At 41.7% G+C, this 14,046-nt stretch overlaps 1 protein-coding gene across 3 annotated transcripts in view; it reads right to left on the bottom strand.

Moving 5' to 3' along the window:
* Positions 1–4,371: 4,371 nt before the first annotated feature.
* The window catches only part of si:dkey-29d8.3 (uncharacterized protein LOC556220 homolog), a 46,897-nt gene continuing 37,222 nt past the window's right edge, over positions 4,372–14,046 (bottom strand). For all 3 annotated transcript variants that reach the window (XM_061839680.1, XM_061839679.1, XM_061839681.1), the window contains one exon: positions 4,372–4,943. In XM_061839680.1, the coding sequence (XP_061695664.1) occupies positions 4,795–4,943 (149 nt within the window). In that variant the 3' untranslated portion in view covers positions 4,372–4,794. The remainder of the gene's footprint in view (positions 4,944–14,046) is intronic.

The raw sequence follows: 14,046 nt of genomic DNA, 5'->3' as shown, positions 1-14,046 counted from the left end.
GCCATTGGCTGGCAACCAGGTCAGGGTGTACCTTGCCTCCTGCCCGTTGACAGCTGGGCTCCAGGCCTCCCCGTGACCCTTGTGAGGATAAGTGGCTAAGAAAATGGATGGAGGGATGAATGGATGAGTAGCTTGAGGAAACTGACCACGTTTTGGATGCACATTCCCTTGTGGATTATGTCGACACAGATCAAACAAGCCCTACGAAAACATTTTTTGCATACAAGTTAAATCCATGGATCATGTAATGCCCTTGTACCAGGGCTACCATTCCCCTTGTTGAGACCTGAGACTTCCCATGGCTCAAGATTGCTGGCCACTTAAAAAATGTTTTTGGTAGAATTTTTTTTTTTTGTATCTGTGCTGACATAATTCCCATTTTGTCATGTAGTACCTTGTTTTTTTCCACATTTTTAGTTCTGCTGGTCAGCTTTGTTGTTGCATTTTGTTTAACACATCATCTCAAAGTATGTCTTCATTTGTTACATGGTCAGCTAATCCCATAAAGGTTTTGCTGCTTCTTTTGCTGTTTTATCTGTAAATCCATTTCCTAATGATTCTTTGTCTGTATTTGATGTGTGTACTGCACATTTACATATGGCTATTTCTTTTGTAATTGAACTGCTATGAGCAAATTTTGTAGTAGCTCTGCATATGTCACTGTGTTCCCTGTGGTTGTCGCTATTCCTCTATTTTTCCAGTATTGTCTGTGTAGATTGTGATACCACCGTGAATACAGAAGCATCTGGTCTCAGATTGTTTAAGACTGTCCAATAATATATTGTCTGTACAGTTCAGTTGTCCCAATCCAAATCTGGTTCTTTTTCTGTCCAATGAGGAACAATTCGTACTACCAAAACAAATTGTCCGAAACTCTCCCACTCCTGTTGTAATGACGTGTGTGGTGGTGTCCATTCCTTGTTTAGTGCATTTAGTTTGTCAGTCAGTCTTGTTCCTGTCACCACGACTGATATACCATCTGAGGACAGATAATCATGATTTTGTCTGGTGTGGGCTGTTATAAGTTTACAGTATCTTATACTACATAGTCACATGCAATGAGTCACTTCCTACGTCATTTTGTGGTTGTCCAATCACGTCTTGAGCTGTTTGGAGCAAGAAATCTCCTTTTCTTGTGGGAGGTTTGTTTGGAATATCTAAGGTGTAATAATAGAGCGCTGGATTCCTATTTTGTAAGATATTTAACTGCCCTCCCAGTAATTCCTTTTTTTCTTTTTACTTCTATTTTTCCTGTCAGAGAGGGAATTAAGCCCAGTCCTAGTTTCAGCAAGCCATCTCTTCCCAACAAACGTACGGGGCAAATTAAAAAGTTGTATTTTGGGAGCATTAGTTGTGACATTTTTGATCGGGAGATGGTTGCTCTCTTCCTCATCTGCGGCCACAATTATTAAATGTTTCGCATAAAGCTCCATAAATTTCTCCTTCCTCTGTCAGAAAGGTGTCAACTTTCTTGTCTTATTTTGTAGCACTCTTTCTGCGTGTAGTGCTTGGTTAATGTAATGTTACAGGTTGCCAGTCGGTTTGTCAACCCAATGTTTTTCAATCCATTGTTTTGTAGTATTATTTGAATTTGCATGAAGAGCATTTTTTATTTGCCCTTGATACACACTCCCTGGAGTGTGACCTTCAGGAATGCCACTGTTTGCTTTAAAACATGCAGTCATTCCAATTCTATATTCTTCAAATGGTTCATTATTTTATTTTGCTCTTCCAATGGCAGAACAATTTGCTTTTTTTCTCAATCTACCAGAGGTGTGCGATATTAACCCTCGAACTCCCTGCTGCTGTGAGAAAGTACTTTGCTGTCATCCAAATTTATTGTACTTCCACATCATTTAAGTGGTAAGATTTTCTCAAGTCTTGCGTTCCCTGGACGAATTATGTTACATCAACTTTATCAGTCCAGCTTTTTTTGCTGTTGTTTTTTTGTGTGTGTGTTTCTCTAATTTTATCATGCAGGTTAACTATATATATATATTTTTTGTGTATGTTGAGCTGGCCAGCAAAGTCATATTGTGTTATCCACAAATGTAGATGTTTTATTTTAGTAGGACATTTGCTTTCTACAAACTTCTAGTCCTTACACATTATTGTTTTTTTTTTTTTCAGATGTTCTGTTTCAACTATTTTGCTATTTATCAACTATTTTGCTATTTGTTTTTCCCCTCTTGATTCGTGATTCACCTCGGGTGACTATACTGACTTCCCCCTGAACAGGGTGACAATTACTTTCGGTTTGAGGTCATTCTCAAGCTTCTACCACAAGTGGCGGAAAATTCTTCCCTCTGTATCCTCAAACAGTTGTCAATCAATTTCCTGTTCAAATGAGGTAGCGAACCTCCACTCACACTTTTACACATGCACACGTTTCACGGAGCTCACGTATAGGACACACCTTGCCCTTTTCTCACTTTTATAGACTAATTAGTTTATTCGATAAGGACTAGTATTCTCGAGGTTTGGTTCTGCCGCAGTCACCCAGACGCGCATTCACTCATTCCTCATGAGTGTGGGAGTTTCCTACTCACCAGAGATGCCTTTACTTCCTTCGGCTTCTCGTCAACCCTCAGCCTCCAGATGCAAAGTCGAGGCCCAGTCCCGGAAAGGGTCTCAAGTGCCATGGCCACGGTCTTTGCCTGGATGTCAACTCAGCCCTTGGAAACCTCAGGTATCTTGAGATCCGGCTCGAAGTACCAAGTAAATGTCACGTTCACCAATCAGACATTCATTAAAGAGGACAAAAAAGGAAGCAAAGACACCAGTTCAAGTCTCGCGAGGAGAGAAGAGAGGAACTGTCTCGTACAATTCACCACTGCACTCTCTGATTATCCTCTCCTCAGCACCTCTATTTATTTAGTTTTAAGACGCCCCTTATTTACATGGATGTTACAAAAAGGAGACGACAAGCAAAACAGTTGTGCGTGTGCATGTGAGGAAGATTGCTGAATACACGTGTGGTCATAATTTCTTTAATAACCAGATTCCTACGCAATCGCTAAGCACAGCCTCCTCCCCTTCTTCTTCTCCATCCACCTCTCAGCAACAATGATAAGTACAGCATCTTATCTGTTGATTTGAATGTATTTGTTTTGTTTGTTTTTTTTTATCCAAAGTGTGTGTGTGTATATATATATATATATATATATATATATATATATATATATCCTCACAAGGGTCACAGGAATGCTGGAGACGGGACACACCCTGCATTGGTTGCCAGCCAATCACAGGGCACATAAAAACAGTGGACCTTTTTTCACCAAGCTGCTTGGGAATTTCTCCATATCCCTTTCCAGCAACGTGGACTTGTACAATTTTGTCTCTGGTGTCTTTGGACAACTCTTTGGTCTTGGCCATGTTACAAGTTTGAGTCTTACTGATTGTACAGGGTGGACAGGTGCCTTTATGCGGCTAACGACCTGACACATGTGCATCTGATTCAGGATAATACATGAAGTGGAGGTGGACTTTTAAAGGTGGACTAACAGGTCTTTGAGGGTCAGAATTCTAGCCGATAGACCGGTGTCCAAATACTTATTGGGAGCTGTATCACACAAATAAATCGTTAAAAAAAAAAAAATCATACAATGTGATTTCTGGATTTTTCTCTTTAGATTATCTCTCACAGTGGACATGCACCTCCGATGAAAATTTCAGACCCTCCATGATTTCTAAGTGGGAGAACTTCCAATATAGCAGGGTGTTCAAATACTCATCTTCGCAGAAAAAAAAATAAATAAAATTATATATATATATATATATAATATATATATATATATATTATATATATATATAATATTATATATATATATATATATATATATATATATATATATATATACACACACACACACATACACACACACACAGTTTTGAGACCAGCCATGTGTCAGAAATGAAGATGATGAGGTTTTCTGTCGGAGTGAGCAGGTTGGATAAGATTAGAAATGAGCTCATAAGAGGGACAGACAAAGTTGGATGTTTTAGAGACAAGGTTCAAGAGAGAAGAATTCGATGATTTGGACATGTCCAGAGGCGAGAAAGTAAGTATATTGGTAGAAGGGTGCTGAGAATGGAGTTGTCAGGCAAACGAGTGAGAGGAAGACCAAAGAGAAGGCATATGGATGTTGTGAGGGAAGACACGAGGGCAGTGGGTGTTCCAGAGGAGGTTTCAGGAGATAGGCTTAAATTGAAAAAAATGGCATGCTATGGCGACCACAAACAGGACAAGCCGAAAGGAAAAGAATATATAGATACACACACTGAACTAAGTGGAATAAATTCAAGCTGGTTTGGGTCACCATTGAGTAATCTTGTCTATTGCTAAAAGGGTGCCGCAAAACCATATCATACTGGGATCCTTTTTTTATTGGGGTACCGATCATAAGAGTATTGCATGATACAAGTGACACAATGTTACAGTACTTTCAATCAGAACAATACTGTACAATTGGAATGGATTAAGACAAAATATACCATTTAAAAAATACTTTGGTGGTAGTAATGCAATCTGAGCATTGGCAAACAGCTTGTCAGAAAATACTATCATGTTGATCTTATTACTTAAATGTATTTGCCAACTTTATTAAAAAAAAATATGACTATCCACCTCCTTGGTGATCCCATTTTAAGACACTGTTTTTTCCGTTATAAGATCTTGAAGTCAAAGATGTGTCAAGCGAATGCTATTTAATTGGAGGTGCGTATCATTGGTATGTCAAAAAAGGGGTTGTCTGTCTCTCGAGGTCTGAAGGAAACCAGAAGATTCCATCTTTAGGATAACATCTTAAATTTGCTTCCATCGAGGGGTGAAATCAGAATCCGTGCTGAGCCCGGGGAGAAGAGGGGTCTCCTTCTGTTTCTCCAGATGACATTACAGACTCGGAAAACCAGCAGGATACATGTCAACACCAGGAGATTAACTACAGTAACAGGAAAAAAAAAAGGACATGCAGATTATTTGTCAAAAGTCATTATGATACAACAATGCGGATCATATAGACATGCATTTTGTTGTAACCCTGTTTGGTAATTTCTTTAGATTTAGGAGATCACATACATCGTCTGACCACACCATTAAAAATATGATTGTTCAGAGGTAAATAAAAAAAAAACAAAATTGCTTGCCTCTGTGTCACCAGCGAATAATATTTGTGCTTTGTGTTTCTATATTCTGTTTTTACTCTGAGTGGGGACTTTGCTTTAAGTAGTGAAACGTATACACTGTATTTCCATCATCATTAACTTTCTTGTGTTAATTCAGCCCGAATGACAGGTTGACATTTTCCCCCTCGCTTGAAAAAGTCAGATCGGAAAATGAACAAGTGTGGATTCTGGCATGGGTTGCGGTTGGAAGATTGCAGAAAAATAGATTTTTTTTTTAAATCTATGGAATTTAAAAAGCCAGAACTCCGTCCACAAACGGAAAAATTATATCTGATTCTTCTTTTCCTTTCGGCTTGTCCCGTTAGGTCGCCACAGCGTGTCATTTTTTTCCATCTAAGCCTATCTCGTGCATCTTCCTCTCTAACACCCACGATCCTCATGTCCTCCCTCACAACATCCATCAGCTTTTTCTTTGGTCTTCCTCTCGCTCTTTTGCCTGGCAGCTCCATCCTCAGCACCCTTCGACCAATATAATCATCGCCTCTGGACAAGTCAAAACCATTGAAGTCTGGTCTCTTGAACCTTGCTCCCTGCTTTCACTGCATATCAAAACATCATTTGCAAACATCATTGTCCAAGGGGATTCCAGTCTAACCTCATCTGTCAGCCTATCCATTACCATAGCAAACAGGAAGGGGCTCATCGCTGATCCCTGATGCAGTCCCACCTTCACCTTAAATTCTTCTGTCACACCTACGGCACACCCCACCACTGTTCTGCTGCCCTCATACATATCCTGTACTATTCTAACATATTTCTGCGCCACACCAGACTTCCGCATGCAGTACGACAGTTCCTTTCTTGGTACTCTGTCATGGGGTTTCTCGAGATCCACAAAGACACTCCTTCTGACCTACTCTGTACTTTTCAATTAGCATCCTCAAGGCAAATAATGCATCTGTGGTATTCTTTCTCGGCATGAAACCAAATTGCTGCTCGCAGATACTGAATTCTGACCTGAGCCTACCCTCCACTACTCTTTCCCAGAACTTCCTTGTGTGGCTCATCAACTTTATTCCTCTATAGTTGCCACAGCACTGCAAATCCCCTTTTGTTCTTAAAAATGGGAACAAGCACGCTTTTCCTCTATTCTTCTTCTTCTTGCAAGCAAGTATTCTGTTGAAAAAGTTGGTCAAAAACTTCACAGCCACCTCTCCAAATTGCTTCCATACTTCTACAGGTATGTCATCAGGACCAACTGTCTTTCCATTTTTCATCCTTTGTAGTGCCTTTCCAACACCCTTTCTAATAATTGTCACTTCCTGGTCCTTCACACTTGCCTCTTCTACTCTTCCTTCTCATTTTCTTCATTCATCAACTTCTCAAAGTATTCTTTCTATCTATTCAGCACACTACTGGCACCACTCAACACATTTCCATCTCTATCCTTAATCACCCTTACCTGCTGCACATCCTTCCCATCGCTATCTCTCTGTCTGGCCAACCTGTAGAGATCCTTTTCTCCTTCTTTCGTGTCCAACCTGGTGTACATGTCTTCATATGCCTCTTGTTTAGCCTTTGCCACCTCTACTTTTGCCCTACATTGCATTTCAATGTATTCTTTTCGCCTCTCCTCAGTCCTCTCACTGTCCCACTTCTTCTTTGCTAATCTCTTTCCTTGTATGACTTCCTGTATTTTGGGGTTCCACCATCAGGTCTCCTTCTCTCCTTTCCTACCAGACGACAAACCAAGTACTCTCCTGCCTGTCTCTCTGATCACCTTGGCTGTATTAGTCCAGTCTTCCGGGAGCTCCTCCTGCCTATTGAGAGCCCGTCCCACCTTTTTCCGGAAGGCCGCACGGCATTCTTCCTTTCTCAACTTCCACCACCTGGTTCTTTGCACTACCTTAATTTTCCTTCCCGCCACCAGAGTCAACAAACACACCACCATCCTGTGTTGTTGAACTCCACTCTCGCTTACCACTATTTTACCGTCAGTAACCTCCTTCAGATCCTGCACAGAATATAATCCACCTGCATGCTTCTCCCTCCGCTCTTGTCGGTCACTATATGTTCCTGACTCTTCTGGAAAAAAGTGTTCATTACTGTCATTTCCATCCTTTTTGCAAAGTCCACCACCATCTGTCCCTCAAAGTTCTTTTCCTGGGTGCCGTACTTAACCATCACTTCTTCATCGCCCCCGTTTCATTCACCAACATGTCCATTACAATCTGCACCAATTACAAATCTCTCGCTGTCTGGGATGCTCAGAATCACTTCATCTTGTTCCTTCCAGAATTTCTCTTTCAACTCTAGGTCACATCCTACCTGTGGGGCATAGCCACTAATCAGATTATACATCTTCTTCTTCTTTTCCTTTCGGCTTGTCCCGTTAGGGGTCGCCACAGCGTGTCATCTTTTGCCATCTTAGCCTATCTCCTGCATCTTCCTCTCTAACCCCAACTGCCCTCATGTCTTCCCTCACCACATCCATAAACCTTCTCTTTGGTCTTCCTCTCGCTCTTTTGCCTGGGAGCGCCATCCTCAGCATCCTTCTACCAATATACTCACTCTCTCGCCTCTGAACATGTCCAAACCATCGAAGTCTGCTCTCTCGAATCTTGTCTCGAAAACATCCAGCTTTGGCCGTCCCTCGAATGAGCTCATTTCTAATCCTATCCAACCTGGTCACTCCGAGCGAGAACCTCAACATCTTCATTTCTGCCACCTCCAGTCAGCTTCCTGTTGTTTCTTCAGTGCCACCGTCTCTATCCATACATCATGGCCGGCCTCACCACTGTTTAGTAAACTTTGCCCTTCATCCTAGCAGACACTCTTCTGTCACATAACACACCAGACACCTTTCGCCAGCTGTTCCAACCTGCTTGGACCCGTTTCTTCACTTCCTGACCACACTCTCCATTGCTCTGTATTGTTGACCCCAAGTATTTGAAGTCGTCCACCCTCGCTATCTCTTCTCCCTGTAGCCTCACTCTTCCCCCCTCTACTTTTCTCATTTACGCCACATATATTCTGTTTTACTTCGGCTAATCTTCATTCCTCTCCTTTCCAGTGCATGTCTCCATCTTTCCAATTGTTCCTCTGCATGCTCCCTGCTTTCACTGCATATGACATTATCATATGCGAACATCATGGTCCAAGGGGATTTCAGTCTAACCTCATCTGTCAGCCTATCCATTACCACTGCAAACAGGAAGGGGCTCAGAGCTGATCCCTGATGCAGTCCCACCTCCACCTTAAATTCCTCTGTCACACCTAAGGCACACCTCACCATTGTTCTGCTACCATCATACATGTCCTGTACTATATTTTAACATACTTCTCTGCCACACCAGACTTACCCATGCAGTACCACAGTTCCTCTCTTGGTACTCTGTCATAGGCTTTCTCTAGATCCACAAAGACACAATGTAGCTCCTTCTGACCTTCTCTGTACTTTTCCACGAGCATCCTCAAGGCAAATAATGCATCTGTGGTACTCTTTCTAGGCATGAAACCATACTGTTGCTCGCAGATACTTACTTCTGTCCTGAGTCTAGCCTCCACTACTCTTTCCCATAACTTCATTGTGTGGCTCATCAACTTTATTCCTCTATAGTTCCACAGCTCTGAACATCCCCTTTGTTCTTAAAAATGGGAACTAGAACACTTTTCCTCCATTCTTCAGGCATCTTTTCCGCCCGCTAGTATTCTGTTGAATAAGTTGGTCAAAAACTCCACAGCCATCTCTCCAAATTGCTTCCATACCTCTACTGGTATGTCATCAGGACCAACTGCCTTTCCATTTTTCATCCTTTGTAGTGCCTTTCTGACTTCCCCCTTAGTAATCATTTCACTTCCTGGTCCTTCACTCTTGCCTCTTCAACTCTTCCTTCTCTCTCATTTTCTTCATTCATCAACTTCTCAAAGTATTCTTTCCATCTATTTAGTACACTACCGGCACCAGTCAACACATTTCCATCTCTATCCTTAATCACCCTTACCTGCTGCACATCCTTCCCATCTCTATCCCTCTGTCTGGCCAACCTGTAGAGATCCTTTTCTCCTTCTTTCGTGTCCAACCTGGTGTACATGTCTTCATATGCCTCTTGTTTAGCCTTTGCCACCTCTACCTTTGCCCTACGTCGCATCTCGATGTACTCCTTTCGCCTCTCCTCAGTCCTCTCAGTATCCCACTTCTTCTTCGCTAATCTCTTTCCTTGTATGACTCCCTGTATTTTGGGGTTCCACCACCAAGTCTCCTTCTCCCCTTTCCTACCAGATGACACACCAAGTACTCTCCTGCCTGTCTCTCTGATCACCTTGGCTATCGTCGTCCAGTCTTCCGGGAGCTTCGGTTGTCCATCGAGAGCCTGTCTCACCTCTTTCCGGAAGGCCGCACAACATTCTTCCTTTCTCAGCTTCCACCACATGGTTCTCTGCTCTACCTTTGTCTTCTTAATCTTCCTACCCACCACCAGAATCATCCTACATACTACCATCCTATGCTGTCGAGCTACACTCTCCCCTACCACTACTTTACAGTCAGTAACCTCCTTCAGATTACATCGTCTGCACAAAATATAATCTACCTGCGTGGTTCTACCTCCGCTCTTGTAGGTCACTATATGTTCCTCCCTCTTCTGGAAATAAGTGTTCACTACAGCCATCTCCATCCTTTTTGCAAAGTCCACCACCATCTGCCCTTCAAAGTTCCTTTCATGGATGCCGTACTTACCCATCACTTCTTCATCGCCCCTGTTTCCTTTACCAATATGTCCATTACAATCTGCACCAATCACAACTCTCTCGCTGTCTGGGATGCTCAGAACTACTTCATCTAGTTCCTTCCAGAATTTCTCTTTCAACTCTAGGTCACATCCTACCTGTGGTGCATAGCCGCTAACCACATTATACATAACACTCAATTTCAAATTTTAGTCTCTCACTCGATCTGATACTCTTTTCACCTCCAAGACATTCTTAGCCAGCTCTTCCTTTAAAATAACCCCTACTCCATTTCTCTTCCCATCTACTCCGTGGTAGAATAATTTAAACCCTGCTCCCAAACTTCTAGCCTTACTACCTTTCCACCTGCTCTCTTGGATGCACAGAATATCAACCTTTCTCCTAATCATCATGTCAACCAACTCCTGTGCTTTTCCTGTCATAGTCCCAACATTCAAAGTCCCTACACTCAGTTGTAGGCTCTGTGCATTCCTCTTTTTCTTCTGACGCTGGATCCGGTTTCCTCCTCTTCTTTGTCTTCGACCCACAGTAGCTGAATTTCCACCGACGCCCTGCAGGTTAGCAGTGCCGGGGGCGGGCGTTGTTAACCTGGGCCACGACCGATCCGGTATGGGATTCTTTAGATGAACGCTCATATTTGTTTGGCACAGTTTTTACGCCGGATGCCCTTCCTGACGCAACTCTCTGCATTTATCCGGGCTTGGGACCGGCCTACAGATTGCACTGGTTTGTGCCCCCATAGGGCTGCATTAATCAGATTATACATAACACCCTCAATTTCAAGTTTCAGCCTCATCACTCTATCTGATACTCTTTTCAGCTCCAAGATGTTCTTACCCAGCTCTTGCTTTAAAACGACCCCTACTCCATTTCTCTTGCAATCTACTACATGGTAAAATAATTTAAATCCAGCTTCCAAATTTCTAACCTTACTACCTTTCCACCTGGACTCTTGGGCGCACAATATGTCAACCTTTCTCCAAATCATCATGTCAACCAACTTCTTAGATTTTCCTGTCATGGTCCCAACATTCAAAGTCCCTACTGTGCCTTCCTCCTCTTCTTCTGACAACTAAGTTGCTTTCCTCCTCTTCTTTGTCTTCGACCCACAGTAGCTGAATTCCCACCAACACCCTGCAGGTTAATGGTGCCGGGGGCGGGCGTTGTTAATCCGGGCCACGACCGATGCAGTATGGGATTCGATTTATGAACACTTGTGCTCCCCATAGGGCTGCAGATAGTAAAAAAAAAAAAAACAGTCAAATAGACAGTCAACACACAGGGTACACAATTCACATACTATCTCGGCTAAGTTAAACTAAGGGTCCGAACCCATTTGAAGATAGAAGAAAAAGAGAGACAAAAGAGATTTAAACCATAATGTCCCTGCAGTTTTTTTCTCCCATTAAGAGTGGAGCAAGTTAAAGTTGAGGGTTGTGTCCACTTATCCAGGGTCCTCTAAATCCTCACGGTCCTCATTGTAGTCTTCTTCTTTGTGGTCCAATGTAGGCCTCGCTAGTGTTAGCGTGTTGCTTGCGTCAGATCGTCGCGATCGTTAGGTTGTCACGAGCCTTAGCTCGTTGTTGGTTATTTAATTTCGCTCTGGTAAGTCCCCCTAACATTCATACTTTGTAGCGCCACCTTTTGCTACAATTACAGCTGCAAGTGCCTTGGGGCATACCTATCTCATCTCTATCCGTTTTGCACATCAAGAGACAGAAATTCTTGCCCATTCTTCCTTGCAAATTCTTCCTTGCGTTTGTGAACAGCAGTCTTCAGCTCTGCCCACAGATTCTCAATTGGATTCAGGTCTAGACTGCTTGCCCATTCTAAAACCTGGAAAAAAAAAAAATTGTGAACCATTCCTTTGTAGATTTGGCTTTATGTTTTGGATCATTGTCCTGTTGGAAGATAAATCTCCGTTCTGTCTCAGGTCTTTTCCAGACTCCAACAGGATTTCTTCCAGAATGGTCCGCCATTCATCTTCAAATCAATTTTAACCATCTTCCCTGTAACTGCTGAAGAAAAGCAGGCCCAAACCCTGAGGCTTTCACCTCAGTGATGAGTTGTGTTACTTTTATGCCACACATATCGTTTTGCAATGTGGCCAAAAAGTTTGATTTTTGTTTCATCTGACCCGTGCACCTTCTTCTAAATGTTTGGTGTGTCTCCCAGGTGGCTTGTGGCAAACTTTAAACGAGACTTTTTATGGTTATCTTTGAGAAATGGCTTTGTTCTTGCCACTCTTCCATAAAGGCCAGATTTGTGCAGTTTACGAGTTATTGTTATCCTATGGACAGACACTCCCACCTCAGCTGTAGATCTCTGCAGTTCATCCAGAGTGATCATGGGCCTCTTGGCTCCATCTCTGATTTGTCTTCTCCTTGTTCGACGTGAAAGTTTAGAGGGATGGTCGGGTAGATTTGCAGTGGTCTGATACTCCTATTTCAATATGATTGTTTGCACAGTGCTCTTTGAGATGTTTAAAGCTTCAGAAATCTTTTTGTATCCAAATCCAGCTTTACACTTCTCCACAACAATGTCTCCGACCTACAAGGTGTGTTCCTTGGTCTTTATGATGCTCTCTGCACTTTAAACAGAACCCAGAGACTATCACAGAGCAAGTACATTTATTTGGAGACTTGATTACACACAGGTGGTTTCTATTTATTATCATCAGTCAACATTGGATCATTCAGAGATCCTCACTGAACTTCTGGAGTGAGTTTGCTTCACTGAAAGCAAAGGGGCTGAATAATATTGCATGCCCTACTTTTCAGTTTTTTTATCTGTTAAAAAAGTATAAAATATCCAATAAATTTCATTGCACTTCACAATTGTGTCCCACTTGTTGATTCTTGAAAAAAATATATATCTTTACGTTTGAAGCCTGAAATGTGGCGAAAGGCTGAAAAGTTCAAGGGGGCCAAATACTTTCAGAAGGCACTGGAAATAAAACGCTACTAGATCTGAGGATCACTGCTTGAAAAAAAAAAAAAGTATATATATATATATATATATATATATATATATATATATATACACACACAGGATATGTTAGAATTGTTGTTGATATATTTTTTATGGATTTGCTACAAAGCCAAAGTATTATCCTTGCTTCAAATATTCTTTACATGAATGGGATGTGTGGCCTGCACTCACCAGATGCACCTCAACCATCAGAGAAGGACCCGCTCCTGCTCTCCCAAAAACTGGCCAAGGACAGTTCACCAACACACACAGATCGAAATCAAAGAATATGCCTTTGTTGACTTGCTTGCTCCACTCTCTCTTTTGACCTTGCGTGCATTCGAAAGAAAAGTACGCAAGAGGCTGGTTCAGAATACGGTTGGAGATTGTTCCTGGCCAGTCTCTCACATTCTCCTCACGAAAAAGATGACTTCTTATCCTTTATTCTGTGAATATTATTCCAGCAGTTACAGTGAAGAAAATGAGTATTTGAACACCCTGCTATTTAGTTCTCCCACTTAGAAATCATGGAGAGGTCTGAAATGTTTATCATAGGTGCATATCCACTGTGAGATAGATAATCTAAAAAGAACAATCCAGAAATCACAATGTATGATTTTTTTTCATAATTTATTTTTTCCACACTTTTATATGAAAACTGAGAAAGAAAGAAAGAAAGAAAGAAAGAAAGAAGGGAGAAAAGAAAAGAGAAAAACGGGGAGAAAAAAAATCACTTAACAGTGGGATAATAGTACCTTTATAAATGACAGAATATGAAAGTTTCTCTCATCTTCAATTATCTGATCTAGTAGGTCATCCTCAACCAAGTTCATAGCCGTAAGTGAGAGAAGAAATTAACCTTAAAGGGAAAGAAATAATGATAATCATAGATGTCAAAAAAAAAGAAGAAAAATGATATCACCTCAAAGCACTTTACAACAAATGTTCCAAAAACTATGTACAATGATTTACATATCCGCCTTAAGTAAAAAAAAATTTAAGTTTCAAATTTTATTGGTATCGGAACCCTTGGGTGATACCTGTTCTGACAGCAGGACAAGATGCAATAATCAAGAGTTAAAAAATGCACTGCACAACACGCTAACAAAAAGGAAAGATCTTCTTTTTCTTTCGCCTGTCCCGTTTGGGGTCGCCACAGCGTGTCACATCTTTTTCCATCTAAGCCTATCTCGTGTATCC

The sequence above is a fragment of the Syngnathoides biaculeatus genome, chromosome 13 (genome assembly GCF_019802595.1).
Source record: "Syngnathoides biaculeatus isolate LvHL_M chromosome 13, ASM1980259v1, whole genome shotgun sequence".
NCBI classification, from domain to species: domain Eukaryota; kingdom Metazoa; phylum Chordata; class Actinopteri; order Syngnathiformes; family Syngnathidae; genus Syngnathoides; species Syngnathoides biaculeatus.
Note: the sequence above shows the minus strand (reverse complement) of the source record. Positions and strands in the feature narration are given on the sequence as shown.